General features: G+C 42.9%; 1 protein-coding gene across 2 annotated transcripts; it reads left to right on the forward strand.

The window, feature by feature from the left end:
• The first annotated feature begins 7,215 nt into the window (after nt 1-7,215).
• Nucleotides 7,216-13,425, forward strand: LOC125527051 (E3 ubiquitin-protein ligase RGLG5-like). 2 transcript variants are annotated; one of them, XM_048691626.1, is made up of 12 exons: nt 7,216-7,579; nt 8,270-8,493; nt 9,807-9,891; nt 10,449-10,589; nt 10,696-10,809; nt 10,938-11,035; nt 11,163-11,242; nt 11,343-11,448; nt 11,537-11,664; nt 11,770-12,040; nt 12,788-12,844; nt 12,930-13,425. In XM_048691626.1, the coding sequence occupies exons 2-12, from the start codon at nt 8,293-8,295 to the stop codon at nt 13,008-13,010; spliced, it is 1,362 nt and encodes a 453-aa protein (XP_048547583.1). In that variant the 5' UTR covers nt 7,216-7,579; nt 8,270-8,292; the 3' UTR covers nt 13,011-13,425. The 2 variants fall into 2 exon arrangements, with proteins under 2 accessions (XP_048547583.1, XP_048547582.1); XM_048691625.1 differs by having other exon boundaries at nt 7,221-7,579; nt 8,260-8,493.
• The last annotated feature ends 707 nt before the right edge of the window (nt 13,426-14,132 follow it).

Consider the following 14,132-nt stretch of genomic DNA (forward strand, 5'->3'; position numbering starts at 1 on the left):
GCAACAGGTGCAAAAGTTTCATCAAAATCAATTCCTTCAACCTGTGTGTAGCCTTGAGCTACAAGCCGTGCCTTATTCCTCAGCACAAGGCCATTTTCATCTTGCTTGTTGCGGTAGATCCATTTTGTGCCGATGATATTGTGCTTATGAGGATCTGGATGTTTGACCAGTTCCCAGACGTTGTTGAGCTCGAATTGATTTAATTCCTCTTGCATAGCTTGAATCCACTCAGGCTCCATAAATGCTTCATCTACCTTAGTTGGCTCTTTGATAGAGACGAAAGCAAAGTGCCCACAAAAGTTAGATAAATGTGAAGCTCTTGAGCGTGTGAGAGGACCTGGAATGTTGATGTCGTTGATGATTTTCTCAATTTGCACTTCATTTGCAACACGAGGATGAGCGGGTTGACGTTGAGGAATTTGATCAGCATTTTCTTCAGCACCATTTTCCTCAGGTGCATTAGCATGATGTTCTTCATGTTCTGGAATGGCTTCTTCAACAGATTCTTCAGTAGGAATGACATCCTTAGTAGCCTTGAACTTAATAGATTCCTCAGGAGGTATTTCATCTGTCACAGGAGGTAGGTGCTCTCTTTGTGAGCCATTAGTTTCATCGAACCGCACATCTACAGTTTCAACAACCTTGTGATGATAGGTGTTGAAGACTCTGTAGGTGTGCGAGTCTTTACCATAACCGAGCATCAAACCTTCATGTGCTTTCGGTGCAAATTTAGAACTGTGATGAGGATCTCTAATCCAACATTTAGCATCGAAGACTTTGAAATAACTCACATTGGGTTTCTTGTCCGTGAGGAGTTCATATGCAGTCTTCTTGAAGAATTTGTGAAGATATACCCTGTTGATGATGTGGCACGCAGTATCAATTGCCTCAGGCCAAAAGCGAGGAGGCACCTTGTACTCATCAAGCATAGTGCGGGCCATCTCAACAAGAGTCATGTTCTTGCGCTCTACGACGCCATTTTGCTGAGGAGTATAAGGAGCAGATAACTCATGAGTAATACCAAGTTCATCAAGATAGTCATCAAGACCAGTGTTCTTGAACTCAGTTCCATTATCACTTCTGATGTGCTTGATCTTCACACCAAAGTTGGTTGAAACCCTCGATGAAAATCGTTTGAAGACTTCCCGCACTTCAGTTTTGTAAGTGATGATATGGGCGCATGTATATCGAGAATAATCATCAACAATGACAAGGCCATATAAGGATGCAACATTAGTAAATGTGGCATAGTGAGTAGGGGCAAAGAGATCCATGTGAAGTAATTCAAATGGTCGAGTAGTAGTCATGATATGATAGTCTTCGCTGGATGCTTGGCCTTGGTCATTTTTCCAGCTTCACAGGCTCCGCATAAGTGATCCTTGAGGGATTTGACATTTTCAATGCCAATGACATGCTTCTTCTTCGCGAGCGTGTGCAAATTCCTCATGCCAACATGACCAAGTCGTCGATGCCATAGCCAGCCTTCTGAAGCTTTTGCAAGTAGACATGTAGCAGGTTGTGGTCCTGTAGAGAAATCAACAATATACAAATCTCCTCTCCTAAAGCCTTCGAAGACTTTGGAATTGTCAGCTTCCATGATCACAACACAACGATACTTGCCAAAGACAACAATCATATCAAGATCACAAAGCATTGAGACAGACATGAGGTTGAACCCTAAGGACTCGACAAGCATGACTTTGTCCATGTCTCGATCCTTTGAGATTGCAACCTTACCTAGACCCAATACCTTGCTTTTGCCTTTGTCAGCGTAGGTGATATGCTTCAGGTGTGATGGAGATAAAGCAGTGTCCATCAATAAGCTCCTGTCACCAGTCATATGATTTGTACATCCACTATCGAGGACCCACTCAGTGGCTTTGGGTTGATCATCCAGCAGATGAATTACTGCAACTTACGAACTCATATACTTCAGCAATGAAGAATATGGCATCAATTTCATCAAGCAATAGAACAGATAAAGCAGTATGAGGACGTGAGAAATGAAAATTCATTTCTTCATGATTAGCTTGCATCCTTTCAAGCAAATTCAGGTCTCCAGCAAATTCTTCAGACGATTAAGTTCGTCTGGAGACCTAACCCTGCATAAGAGGTTAGTTCTTTTTCTTCACCACCCACATCCGAAGGGGTGGCAAAGAATTCATCATTCTACGAGCTCCATAAGAGAAAGGTGGCATAGATGCCAATCCACTTCGTTTCACATAAGAGGGGTTAGGGTAAGCATAGGAGTAAGCAGAGAAATTCTTCGAGGACTTATGAACATAATGATTTGAAGAATAATGCACATATCTATAGTCCTTAGATCTTCCCTGTGAAACATACGGGTTAGCATGATGATGTTCATATGAGGACTTTGATCCTTTTGAGGAATTTGATCCATGTGAGGAGTTTGGTCCGTATGAGGACTTGGATCCATACGAAGAATTTGGTCCTTATGAAGAATTTGATCTGGGGTTCCTATTTTTCACAGGTGGTGTCATGATGACATTCACCTGAAGATTTTCAAGGCACCTTTTGGGAACCCAGATTTTCTTCATAGGAGGACCGTTCCTGCAGTTAGTGCCAACATATCTAGCAAATACTTCACCATTCTGATTTTTGAACAGTTTATAGTTGGAGTCAATTGACTCATCAGAAGAATATGAAGATTCAAATGTAAAGCCAGATAAAGTAGATGGATCCACTGAAGGTCCCTTTGCAGCAACCCATGAGGTTTTGGGATACTGCTCAGGTTTCCACTAGGTCCCATCAGCATTGAGTTTCCTCTCAAAGGCAATACCCTCTTTCCTAGGGTTCCTGTTGAGGATATGCTTTTTAAGCACGTCACAAAGAGCCTGATGCCCCTTGAGGCTTTTGTACATGCCTGTCATATACAATTCCTTCAGCCCTGCATCATCAGTGATACTAGCAATGTCCTCAGTTGAGGAATTAGTGATAGCAGAGGCAGTTGAAGAATTTGCAGCAATGGAAGTATTTGAGCATTCAGGTGAAAAATTAACAGATTCACGTTCAATGCACTTCAAACACGGAGGAACAAATTCATCGTGAGTAGCGCTGATCTGTTAAGCAAGTAATGAATCACGCTCCTTCTGAAGATCTTCATAACTCACTCTTAACTGCTCAAGATCTTGCTTTCTTTGAAGAAATTCATAAGAAAGCTTCTCATAATCAGATAGGAGAGTGTTATGATGACCTTGAAGATTGTCAAACTTGGACTGAAGTCTCTGAAGATTTTCAGTCAAAATTTTAGTGCGATCCATTTCCTCGCCCAACATATCATCGCTCTCATTTAGCATGTTTTGAACTTTTTCCAAAGCTCTTTGTTGTTTAGTGGCAAGGGAAGCAAGTTTGACATAACTGGGTCCAAATTCATCAACAAATTCATCATCACTTGACTCAGATAAGTAGTAGTCAGTTACCTTGGCACCTTTTGCCATAAGGCATGGTGCAGAGGATGATGACTCTGGATTGAAAGTCATAGCCTTGCGCGATTCCATGAATTCTTCGAACCAGGGATCATGGTGAGATCGATGACCTTCATAGACCTCAGAAAGTCGGTCCCAGATGAGTTTTGCATGGCTGAGATGCATAACGTTCCTGAACTGATTTTGTGACAAGCTGGAGCAGATGATGTCCTTCACCGTGAGGTTGAGAAGTGTGTATTTGCGAATATCATCAGCCTCCACCATCTTGCATAGGTCAGTAAGACCAATCTCGGTGACGGTCCAGAGTTCGTTGTTCATCGCCATGAGGCGCTTCTTCATCATGGCCTTCCACTTGGGATAATCATGACCGTCAAAGATGGGGCAAGTCACAGTCTTCATTACCGTGGTCGACATAACTAAAATTTTAGGCGGTTAAACCAAAATCACACAGAACAAGGGAGTACCTTGCTCTGATACCAATTGAAAGTGTGTTATATCGACTAGAGGGGGTGAATAGGTGATTTTAATGAATTATTCACTAAGGAATTTCAGGGTGAGGAAATTCCTGAGTGAAGAACTACTTGCAGCGGAATAAGTACTCAGAAGTAAACATAACAGAGCATGAGCATGGACTTCATCAAGAAACAAAAACAAGCACAGAGTACAGAAAGCGTAAACACATGATAACACATGATAAAGACAAATAGACTGAAGAAATTGAACTGAGGAAATAGAGAAAGTCTTCAGTCCAAGTCTTCAAACAGATATGAACAAGCACACAACACAGAAATGAGGAAATGGAAGGGTTGAGGAAATGGAACCAGGTAGCTTGGTGAAGACAATGATTTGGTAGACCAGTTCCAACTGTTGTGACAGTTGTTCGTCTGGTTAGGGCGGCTAGGTATTTAAACCCGAGGACACACAGTCCCAGACACCCAGTCCTGAACACGCAGCTCAGGACACTTAGTCCTCACCGTATTCCCCTTGAGCTAAGGTCACACAGACCTCGCCCAATCACTCATGGTAAGTCTTCAGGTGACTTCCAAACCTTCACAGACTCGGTCACTCGACGATCCACAATTTCCTCTTGGATACTCTAGACCATGACGCCTAACCGTCTGGAAGATGCACAGTCTTCAAAGGTAACAAGCGTCGGATCCACGCAGGATCAATCTCTTTAGTGATGCTCAATCACTTTGGGTTTGTAGGTGTTTGGGTTTGGGTTTTCCTCACTTGATGATTTTCGCTCAAACTCCTCGGAGGATGGGATGCTCTCAAATGACAAGTGTCAGTTTCTCTCGGAGCAGCCAACCAGCTAGTGGTTGTAGGGGGCGGCCATTTATAGCCTAGGGAGCAGCCCGACATGATAAGACATAAATGCCCTTCAATGATATGACCGTTAGGTGGGTAGATATTTGGGACAGCTGGCGCATAGCACAGCAACGGTCGTAATTTTGAGTATCAAATTCCTCGGGGCTATCATGTTCCTCACTGTGTAGGCAATCCGTACTGGCGAATTCCTAACTCCTCAGTCAGATCAAATTCCTCAGAGACCAGAACAATTTCGTCTCTGTCACTGATGAAATTCACTGAACTGTATGAGATTTTCAATGGCTTCACTCGAAGGGATTGGTAGGGGTAGGATTTGAGTTGAGCATCACTTGAAAATTTTTCCTTAGTATTTACTCGACCCTCTTTAAAATTACGGTGTTTCCTATGACTCAAGAAAGAGAAAAGGAAACTACGAAAACAAAAGTCTTCATGCTTCATGTTCCTCGAATGAATACCAAGTCTTCAGGATTACACCAATTTCTTCACTTTCAAAGTCTTCAGAAAGTCTTCAGAAATCCAAAGTCTTCAGTCGGAGAACTTCATTTTTAGGGGTCGACTTTCTCTGTAAATATCAAACTCCTCATAGACTTATAGACCTGTGTACACTCACAAACGCATCAGTCCCTTAACCTATAAGTCTTCAGTACACCAAAATTACTAAGGGGCATTAGATGCACTTACAATAGACAACAAAGTGATAACAATGGACACTGAACATACCTCAATAGCCGCGGTGTTGCAGGAGAGGATTTAACACAAGCTAGTGCTTAGAGAGGTGGACTGGCATCATTGCATCAAGCCGGCACAACTATGTCATTGAGGAGATGTTAGCCGCCGCAAGTCTCCACCTTATCCAAATTGACTTGTCTTCGCATCATCTTGTGGGCTTAGGAGCGGCAAGCGGAAGGGGCAGCACCGCTGGGGCGAGGGAAAACATGAATGGAATACTCTAATCAAACCAAGAATCTGAACCAGATACAATATGTTTAGGGAAGCATACAAACGTCATAGTTTGATCCAACAGGTTATAAAAATATGAGGGAAAATCTTAGAAGGAAAAAGATAAGGAGAGATTACTTGAAAGATAGGGGTTTTCCTTCATCTTTGACCAATCATCTCGAACTCAGGGTAAGGAAGAAGGGATTGCTGCCGACCATGACCATGGAGATGGAGACATGCATGGCCGTCGCGCCCACAGCGTCCGTATCTTCGCAGCCGATTACACTTGGAGTGGCTGAAATGGGAAGAGTCAGGGCCGTGGTCATTGAAGTTGATCTGGCACCAGTAGCGGCGAGCCGGCGACCACTGTTATCAACGTGGGGGCACAGTCCATGGCGTGGCGTGCCCATGCTTCTCTCGCTGGTGTGGAGAGTGGAGGCCCGAGGATTGATTCTCTTCCTTCCTCCCACTCGTCGACCTCTGCCATCGATGTTGGTCGATGGACCGCCACTCATTGGATCGCTAAAGTTTTCCTAGAGGCCGTAGACGAAGAACTCGGAGGTGGAAGCGGTAGCGCGCCGCCAGCGCCAAGATGAACCATCACAGAGTCACGAAGAGATGAGGACGCACAGAATGGGCTGGGAAAGAATCCTTTCGGTGGGCTGCGTAGGCCTTCGGCCCAACGAAGGATGTGTCTCCTAGCTCATTCCGTGGAGCAGCGGCCCCGATCACGTGGATTGAGCGGATCGTGAGAACGAGGACATCCTGACGCGCGCTATATTATTTGGTACGTTGGTTAGTTTGATCAGACGGCTACAAATCTCAAATCACTGTAGGGAGTCGTAGCTAGCTCCGTTTTACTGTTTAGTAATTTGATTTGAATAAATAGTTTGACGACGTAGATGTCACACATATTGCACTTCGAGGACCTGGACGACACTTTTCATAGATCGAGGACCTATGTGATACATCTAAAACAGTCAAAGGACCTATGATGCACTTGACTCACAAAAAATACCTATATGTCAATGACGCGAAAAAGTGTGGTTTTTTAAATACCAAATTATCCAAATTCCTGCTCCAGGTCAACTTTTGACACACCGCGGGAAGGACAAATCCACTACGTGTGGTTCCGGCAAACACACACCCACCAGCCTACGTCGCCCCGCGGTACGCACGCAAAGCCAATACGCGACACATAACGCAATCCACGTGCCCTGCGCGGCCGTCTCAGCGGCGCACGCCACCCATGAGCCGGTGAGCGCCGCCTAATTTCTTTCGTGAGGGCCGCGCATGGACCGCACGACCTCACCGTAGCTTAACAACCACCCCGGAAACCAGGACTGCGACGCGCCAACCACCGAGCCAACACGCCGCAGCCCCTCCGTCGCGCGCGGGCGCAGCGGAGAAAAGATGCCTCCCTGGACCGGTTGGTGCTTGCCGATGCCGATGCCGATGACCGAGACAAGTGCGTCAGCGCCACCAAACTAATGACTTAGCAGTAATCCGTCTGAGCTCTCCCCATCCATCCACCTCTTGAATACCACTCCCAGTTCCGAAGCTTCGTACATCGCTTTCAGATAGAGAGCGGACGGAGGACGGAGGGAGGGGGTCAGAGGGGAGGAGCAGAGCGCAAGAAATCTTTGCCGTCTGGCCCCCGCCCCGCTGCCAAGTGCCAACTGCATTGCCTCCCGGGCTGGCGATTGACTTGACCCGCGCCACCGCCTCCCCTTGATTGATTATAGTTTATCTCGTCGTGCCGGGCGTACAAATCTTAGCTGACCGAGCCTATCCCCTCCCCCCCCTCCTCTCCTCTACTCTGCCAATCCTCTTCCGTCCCGGAGCAGCGGCCTGCGACCTTGGTAAGCACATCCCTGCGGATTGCTGGTTTTTTTTGTTCGGGGAAGTTGTTGAGGGAGAGAGAGAGAGAATTCCGGGCGTTCGTTTCTCGAGGTTGATTGATTCTGGTTCCGCTGCCGCGCTACCACGCCGGCGAGTTGGTATAATCCCGTATCTTCCCACTCCGCCCCGCCGCCGCCTTGTTTCTTTCTTGGTGAGGTGAGGGTGCGCGGTAGAGCCGAGTTGTCCGTGAGCCCACGAGGTGTTTGGATCTGATTGTGTGAGGCAGTTCGTCGAATGCTCCTAGGTAGTAGTAATTGGCGGGTTTTTAGATGATTATATTCGGTATATTTTTTAGGGTCCTTGCCTGATCTCGTTCACACCTTTCGATATGCCCGATGCTCGTATGTAGGAACTGGGCCTTCTGCGGTTGCCAGTCTCCAGTATTGGCAATGAGGACGAAATGTGGGGGTAGATAGGGGAGGCTGTGGCTGTTTTAGGGTGTGAAACTTACCTAGCCGTTTTGGATTAGAAGTCACCCCTCCTCGAATTAGGAATTCGTACAAAGAATTTCACATGTAGTTGATGGATACATCATGTTCTGCTAAAACACCAGGATTTCTTGATTTATTTATGTGCGGAAAGTATCCGTCTTCTTTCCAGCTAGGTGTGTACCCAAGTACTGACATTCTCTTCTGTCCAGTGTTCACCAGGAAGTTCAGCCGAGTGTTGAGGAATGGGGCAAAAGGACTCCAAGCCGTCGTATAACTCTGGGAATTCATCCAACGGGTACAACTCGAGGTATGCAAACACGCCCTCCAGTTACAGCCCGAGGTATGCCTCTTCGGCGGGTAACAACGTGCAGCAGCCAGAAGCACAGGCCAGGCTGCAGAGGAAGTATTCCAGGATCGGTGACGACTACCGTTCCGTCAGTCAAGTATGTATTGATGGCCTCTTGTGCCTTCAGTTCTCTTGTTTTCCTTTCCCAATTTTTGATGCATGGTTGTCAACTTGATGTAGCTGAATGGTACAACCATTCATCTTATTCAGTCGTCTCAGGTGGATTTTGGAGTGTAAACTATCTTTGGTAGAGTTAGTTTTATCTATATGAGTATTTCTACAAGGATAGTGCTTTAAGTATTCTGGTCGAGAAATCAAATTAAATTTTGCATCAGCGAAGGAAGTTATCTCTTGCTCGATATGAGTATTTTCTGCAATGTTGCAACCATTTAAAAAATTCAAGCCACCTGCATTAATCACGTTCTTTTCAATTGTACTAGCTTCGGGGACATACAGTCTTCTCTTATATAATTTGCACTTATTTTCGGCAGTGAATGCATTTTTCATGGGCCTTCCTCTTCTACAATGTTACTTACAAGTGTGCAATTACTTACAAATATGAGAGGCCGTACGATAGTGTATACAGATTTTGGTTCTCTCCTAAGTCCTAGCCTGTCATATTCTCAGCATTAATTTGACTGGCATGACGATTTAATGATATGGTACTGTCCAAGTGTACTTCGTCTGACATTCTATCAATCTTAGGCAGTTTTTGTTTGTATGGTAGGATTCGTAACCCATGGTTTGATGATGATAAAATAAAATTTCCTGCAGTTAGATTTTACTTCTCCAAAGAAACTGACATGTTCTATAAGATGTGACTGCTACTTACTTTCCAGTGCATTTTCAGTAAAAACCTTGATATCTGCAGTCAGACTTGTGGACCATTAAGCTGACAACTATAACAATCAACTAAATTGGGTAGTTCGAAGGAGGCTGCGTCCTCGCTTAACAGGTCGTCTGTGACCACTTGCCTGCGTTAGATTCTATCAGAATTTCCGATGACTCTTTGTTTGGGTTCCTTGGAGGATGTGTAATTCTGTTGAATTAGGTCGCGCGTCTGTAGTATAACTGAATCTGGTGACGGTTTCGTTAATGAAATCGGAGCCCCCCCCTCTTTTGCTCAAAAAAAAATTGGGTAGTCCCATCTATTAAGGGCTTTGCTACTTCAGCCTCACAAAAGATAAATAACTACAATGCTGATATGGAGCTGCAGTAGTATACTGTTATGTTATGAAATATTATTGAATTTGTATATACTTAAATGAAATTGGATCCTACCAGCTTATGCATTTTCCTCAAGTACTACAGCCCAGATGACAGTTACAAGAGTCTTCCATATATTCTCCCTTTCGATTGTTGTGTTGTGAACTTAAAACTGAAAGCAACACCTTTTTTACACTGTTACAGGTGACTGAAGCTTTGGCTCAGGCAGGCCTCGAATCTTCAAATCTTATTGTAGGCATTGATTTTACAAAAAGTAATGAATGGACAGGTTAGCAGCTGATCTTTCTGCCTTTTGACTATAGGTGCATATTCTTTTTTGCTAATGCTTGCTTTGGGGTCCACTGGTGCCTATTATTTATTATTAGGTACTGCTTAGTACAGTAGAATACTAGTTAGTTGCCCATATGGACATATAGTTTGTGGTTTATTGCTATTGAAGAAAACCATTTGGTCTGTGATGTCAATGGCATGCCAACTTATCTATTATATATCTTTTGTCAGGCAAAGCCACATTATGCACATGAATTTCTTTAGATGAAAGGCAAGCAATGACAGCATTTCTGCGTTTGTATTGTTAGAAAGAATGCCGCCCCCCCCCCCCCCCCCCCCCCCCCCCCCTGTTGCATCTTATATTGATAATCATCTATGTCAGATCATATTTTCATTTAACTTGGTATAATTTTCCATTTACGTAAAATTTCTTATGACTGCCGCTGTCTACATGAAATTATAAACATTCCAAACCCTTGCTTCTATATGTGACAATCATCTACTCTATATCATATCATAGCATTTTCATTTAACTTGCTATGCTTTTCCATTTAGGTAAAATTTCCTATAACCGCCGCTGTCTACATGATATTGGAAACACTCCAAACCCATATGAGCAAGCCATATCTATTATTGGAAGGACACTTTCAGCTTTTGATGAAGACAATTTGATTCCCTGCTTTGGATTTGGTGATGGTAAGCTTAAGGTTCCAATTTTCTTTTTCATTGACCACTTCATGGATTTTCAATAAAATGTCTAAATGCATGTATTGAATATAATGTTTCCTTTCCCTTCTGGCAGCATCAACTCATGACCAGGAGGTATTCAGCTTTTATCCAGAGAACCAACCATGCAATGGATTTGAAGAGGCATTGGAAAGATACAGAGAAATCGTTCCAACTCTTCGATTAGCTGGTTTGTTTAAGTACTCACTTAATGTAGATTTCATAAAAGTGAAGAGAGGAACAAAATTGCTACCAGAAATAGCTAAGAGTTCCCACAAAAAAAGATGTACGGAAATAATCTGGATTTAACTTGCACAGGACCAACATCTTTCGCTCCAATAATTGAGACAGCAATTGGGATTGCAGACAGCACCGGTGGTCAATATCATGTTCTTCTGATAATTGCTGATGGACAGGTGCACCACAGTTTCACCAAGTTGTGCTTCTGAATCACATGTTCTTTATAGCCATTAAGTGATGGTGACTCTTGCATGTCTTGCTTGTATAACCAGTTTTCACTCTGGCTAAAATTTCTGCTGATAGGTTACTCGAAGTGTGGATACACAGTCTGGGCAGTTAAGTCCGCAGGAGCGGGATACCATTGATGCTATAGTGAAAGCTAGGTACTTAATTCAGGATTTTAAAGTAACACCTTTATATTCTACCAAGTCAATTCTCCTAAACAAATTGCACACAATAACATCTATTTTGAAAATATTCCAGCCACTTTCCCTTGTCTATTGTTCTTGTTGGGGTCGGTGATGGACCATGGGATATGATGCATAAGTTTGACGACAACATACCTGCTCGGTCATTCGATAATTTCCAGGTGATTGCCATACAAATTACATCCAACCTTTAGCTGTTTTTCTGGTTCTCAATAACTGAGACGTGAAAGAATACTTAATTTCATGCAGTTTGTGAATTTCACGGAAATTATGTCAAAGAGCATAGCAGCTGATAGAAAAGAGGCTGAATTTGCGTTGTCAGCATTGATGGAAATCCCTACGCAGTACAAAGCAACACTTGATCTCCAACTCCTTGGGTATTCTATGTTTTTTCAACCTCAGAGTCAAGTAGAACAATGCTTTGTGCTTGCAGAGACTATATTGCCATCTGACCACTTTCTTCGATTCTTCCTCTGTTTCAGCCGTCGCCAAGGAATACCTCCAAGAGTTCCTCTGCCTCCACCAACAAGGACTCCTTATTCACGGTCTACTAGCTTTGACCAACAGTCTGGTGTTTATTCACGGTCTAGCAGCTTTGGTCAACAAACAAGTGGGTTTCAGCAATCAGACAATTTCAAACAGCGACAGCATGGAGCTACAAGGAGGCCTGACAGTTATTCATCAGAAAGTTCACAGCCTGCGGCTTCAAGGATACCCGACACTTATGCATCAGAAAGTTCAGAAAGCACACTTGTACGTATCTTTTCGTGTTTACACCGTATTCCCACCATTTCATACCCATATATGAATAAATAAAACGGTGTAGTAAAAATTAACTTTATCTACACCGCCAAAAAAGCCTGATGGAATCTTTTTAACCAATACTCTTGCACGTTCAGACCTGCCGATGCTAAGGGTTATACGGGGGAACTATTAGGTGAAAATGCACAATGCTGTGAAAACAGCGAATAGAAGTTTAAAAAATTCTCAAATAATTTCCACTACTAAGGACAGTGTGTTTAATATCCATGCAAAAGTTTAACTTCAAAGTCGAAATACTTTGCAAGATATAAAAAAGACAGATACTTATTGCAAAGTATTTTGAATTAAGTTGAATTTTTTACATGAACATACCTGTCTGTAGTAGCCTCTTTTAGAAAAAAAATTCAAGCTGACGAAGCACATCGTCATGGAATTTGTGTGTTTTCATTGGATATGCCCCCGAACTTCAGTGCTTGGAATACTATTTCAGAAAACACTGCTAGTTAAATTTGGTTTATCCTCGGTTCACTTCTGCCTGTAAAATATTTATGCTCTTTTTCAAATGTAGACTGTAGCTTGCTATTGTACTTTGACACATACACTTGCATCTTGTGGCCACATGCAGATCATTCCTCTTCCAAATGCTAAGTTTGTGTATACTGACAAAGTTTATGCTAACTGCCAGACCCTCTAATTTTAGTGGAATATGAACTAAGCCTGGCATTTTTGTGCATGCAGTCATGCGCCATATGTATGGATAAATCAAAGGATCTTGCATTTGGATGTGGACATCAGGTGCAGAAAATATTCCCTTACTTTCCTCTGAACATTTATTCACAATTCTTGTTGTATATACTAATTGCTAACACACATAATTCAGACTTGCTATGACTGCGGGAAAAATTTGGTGCGCTGCCCTATGTGCCAGCAGCACATAACCACCAGGATCAGGCTGTACTGACTAAAAGCTGATCTCCTGATGCTTTCGAAGCCTATGGCGTTGCCAATACTGAAGAAGCTTGGTGGAAAATGTTCAGAATCCGCAAAAAATTTAGTGTTCTTACTGCAGTTGGAGTGTCTTGAATTAGCCGGTGATTTAAGGCCCTGTTGTAATGCAGGGTTTATTCTCCATCCCGTAAGGGGAATGTGGATTGAACTGTTTTGGTAAAATTTCTGTGTTCCAAAAGGGCTCTTACTGTCCATACAAGGCACTGAAGAATGTTCCCTGGAAAATAATGTACATATTGCTTTCTTTTCTTTCTCTTGTAAATAAAATGAACAGTAGAGAAATTTCAGGATGAACCAACTAGAAAGACATTTGTGTTGTATATTAATTAAAACCTGTTATTATTGTTGAATATTCAGTTTTGTACTCATTTATTTCAGTATATTTTTTGTGTGTATAATGTAAATACGACGAACACCAGAATATTTGAGGATGAAGCAATCAATCTTACCTGTGTAAAATGAGTATCAGTAATACTACGAGTATCAGTAGTACTGTTGCTTCATCCTCAAATATACCATCAGTAGTAATGGTTAAATAAGGGCAAGTTTGAGGGAGAGAGAATTGAAGTACACGGCAGAAAGGAAGAGCATATATATCTGCATGCATGTACGAATCTCGGCGCTGTGCCGACGCTTTCTTCAAGTTCACCGTGGCATTCAATATGCGGATACTCATGAAGATCTTCAAAGAAGAGATCTCATCGAGGAGTGGTGGACATGGAATGGGCAACAAGACCACCTTTATGTTTCATGTCATGTGCGTTGAACTTTGTGTTATGTTTGATGAACATGTCTGTTGAATTTGAGCTTGTGGATCGATGAACTGTGTAATTAAGTACTATTTGTGTTTTGTTTGCTTTGGATTAATTTGACATGAGTTTGATATTATCCTTTTGGATTTATTTTGTTGAACATGCTTTAAAATGTTGGATAGTTGAAGAAGGCCAAATTTTTAGGGAACCAGTCTTACATCATCTGTTACGACAGAAAAATCTCTGATGTACAAAAACCTTTTCTCTCCTGCCCTAAAACTATTTTTGGGCACTAACTTGGAGATGCTCTAAGGAGGAGGAGA

Source organism: Triticum urartu, unplaced genomic scaffold, assembly GCF_003073215.2.
Source record: "Triticum urartu cultivar G1812 unplaced genomic scaffold, Tu2.1 TuUngrouped_contig_2767, whole genome shotgun sequence".
Taxonomy (NCBI): Eukaryota; Viridiplantae; Streptophyta; class Magnoliopsida; order Poales; family Poaceae; genus Triticum; species Triticum urartu.

Excerpts from the sequence above, each read along its gene's own strand:
- LOC125527051 (XM_048691626.1), top strand. The coding sequence starts at position 8,293 with ATGGGGCAAAAGGACTCCAAGCCGTCGTATAACTCTGGGAATTCATCC. Across the intron at positions 11,665-11,769 it reads CTTGATCTCCAACTCCTTGG|CCGTCGCCAAGGAATACCTC; the intron begins GTATTCTATGTT and ends CCTCTGTTTCAG. Across the intron at positions 12,041-12,787 it reads AAAGTTCAGAAAGCACACTT|TCATGCGCCATATGTATGGA; the intron begins GTACGTATCTTT and ends TTGTGCATGCAG.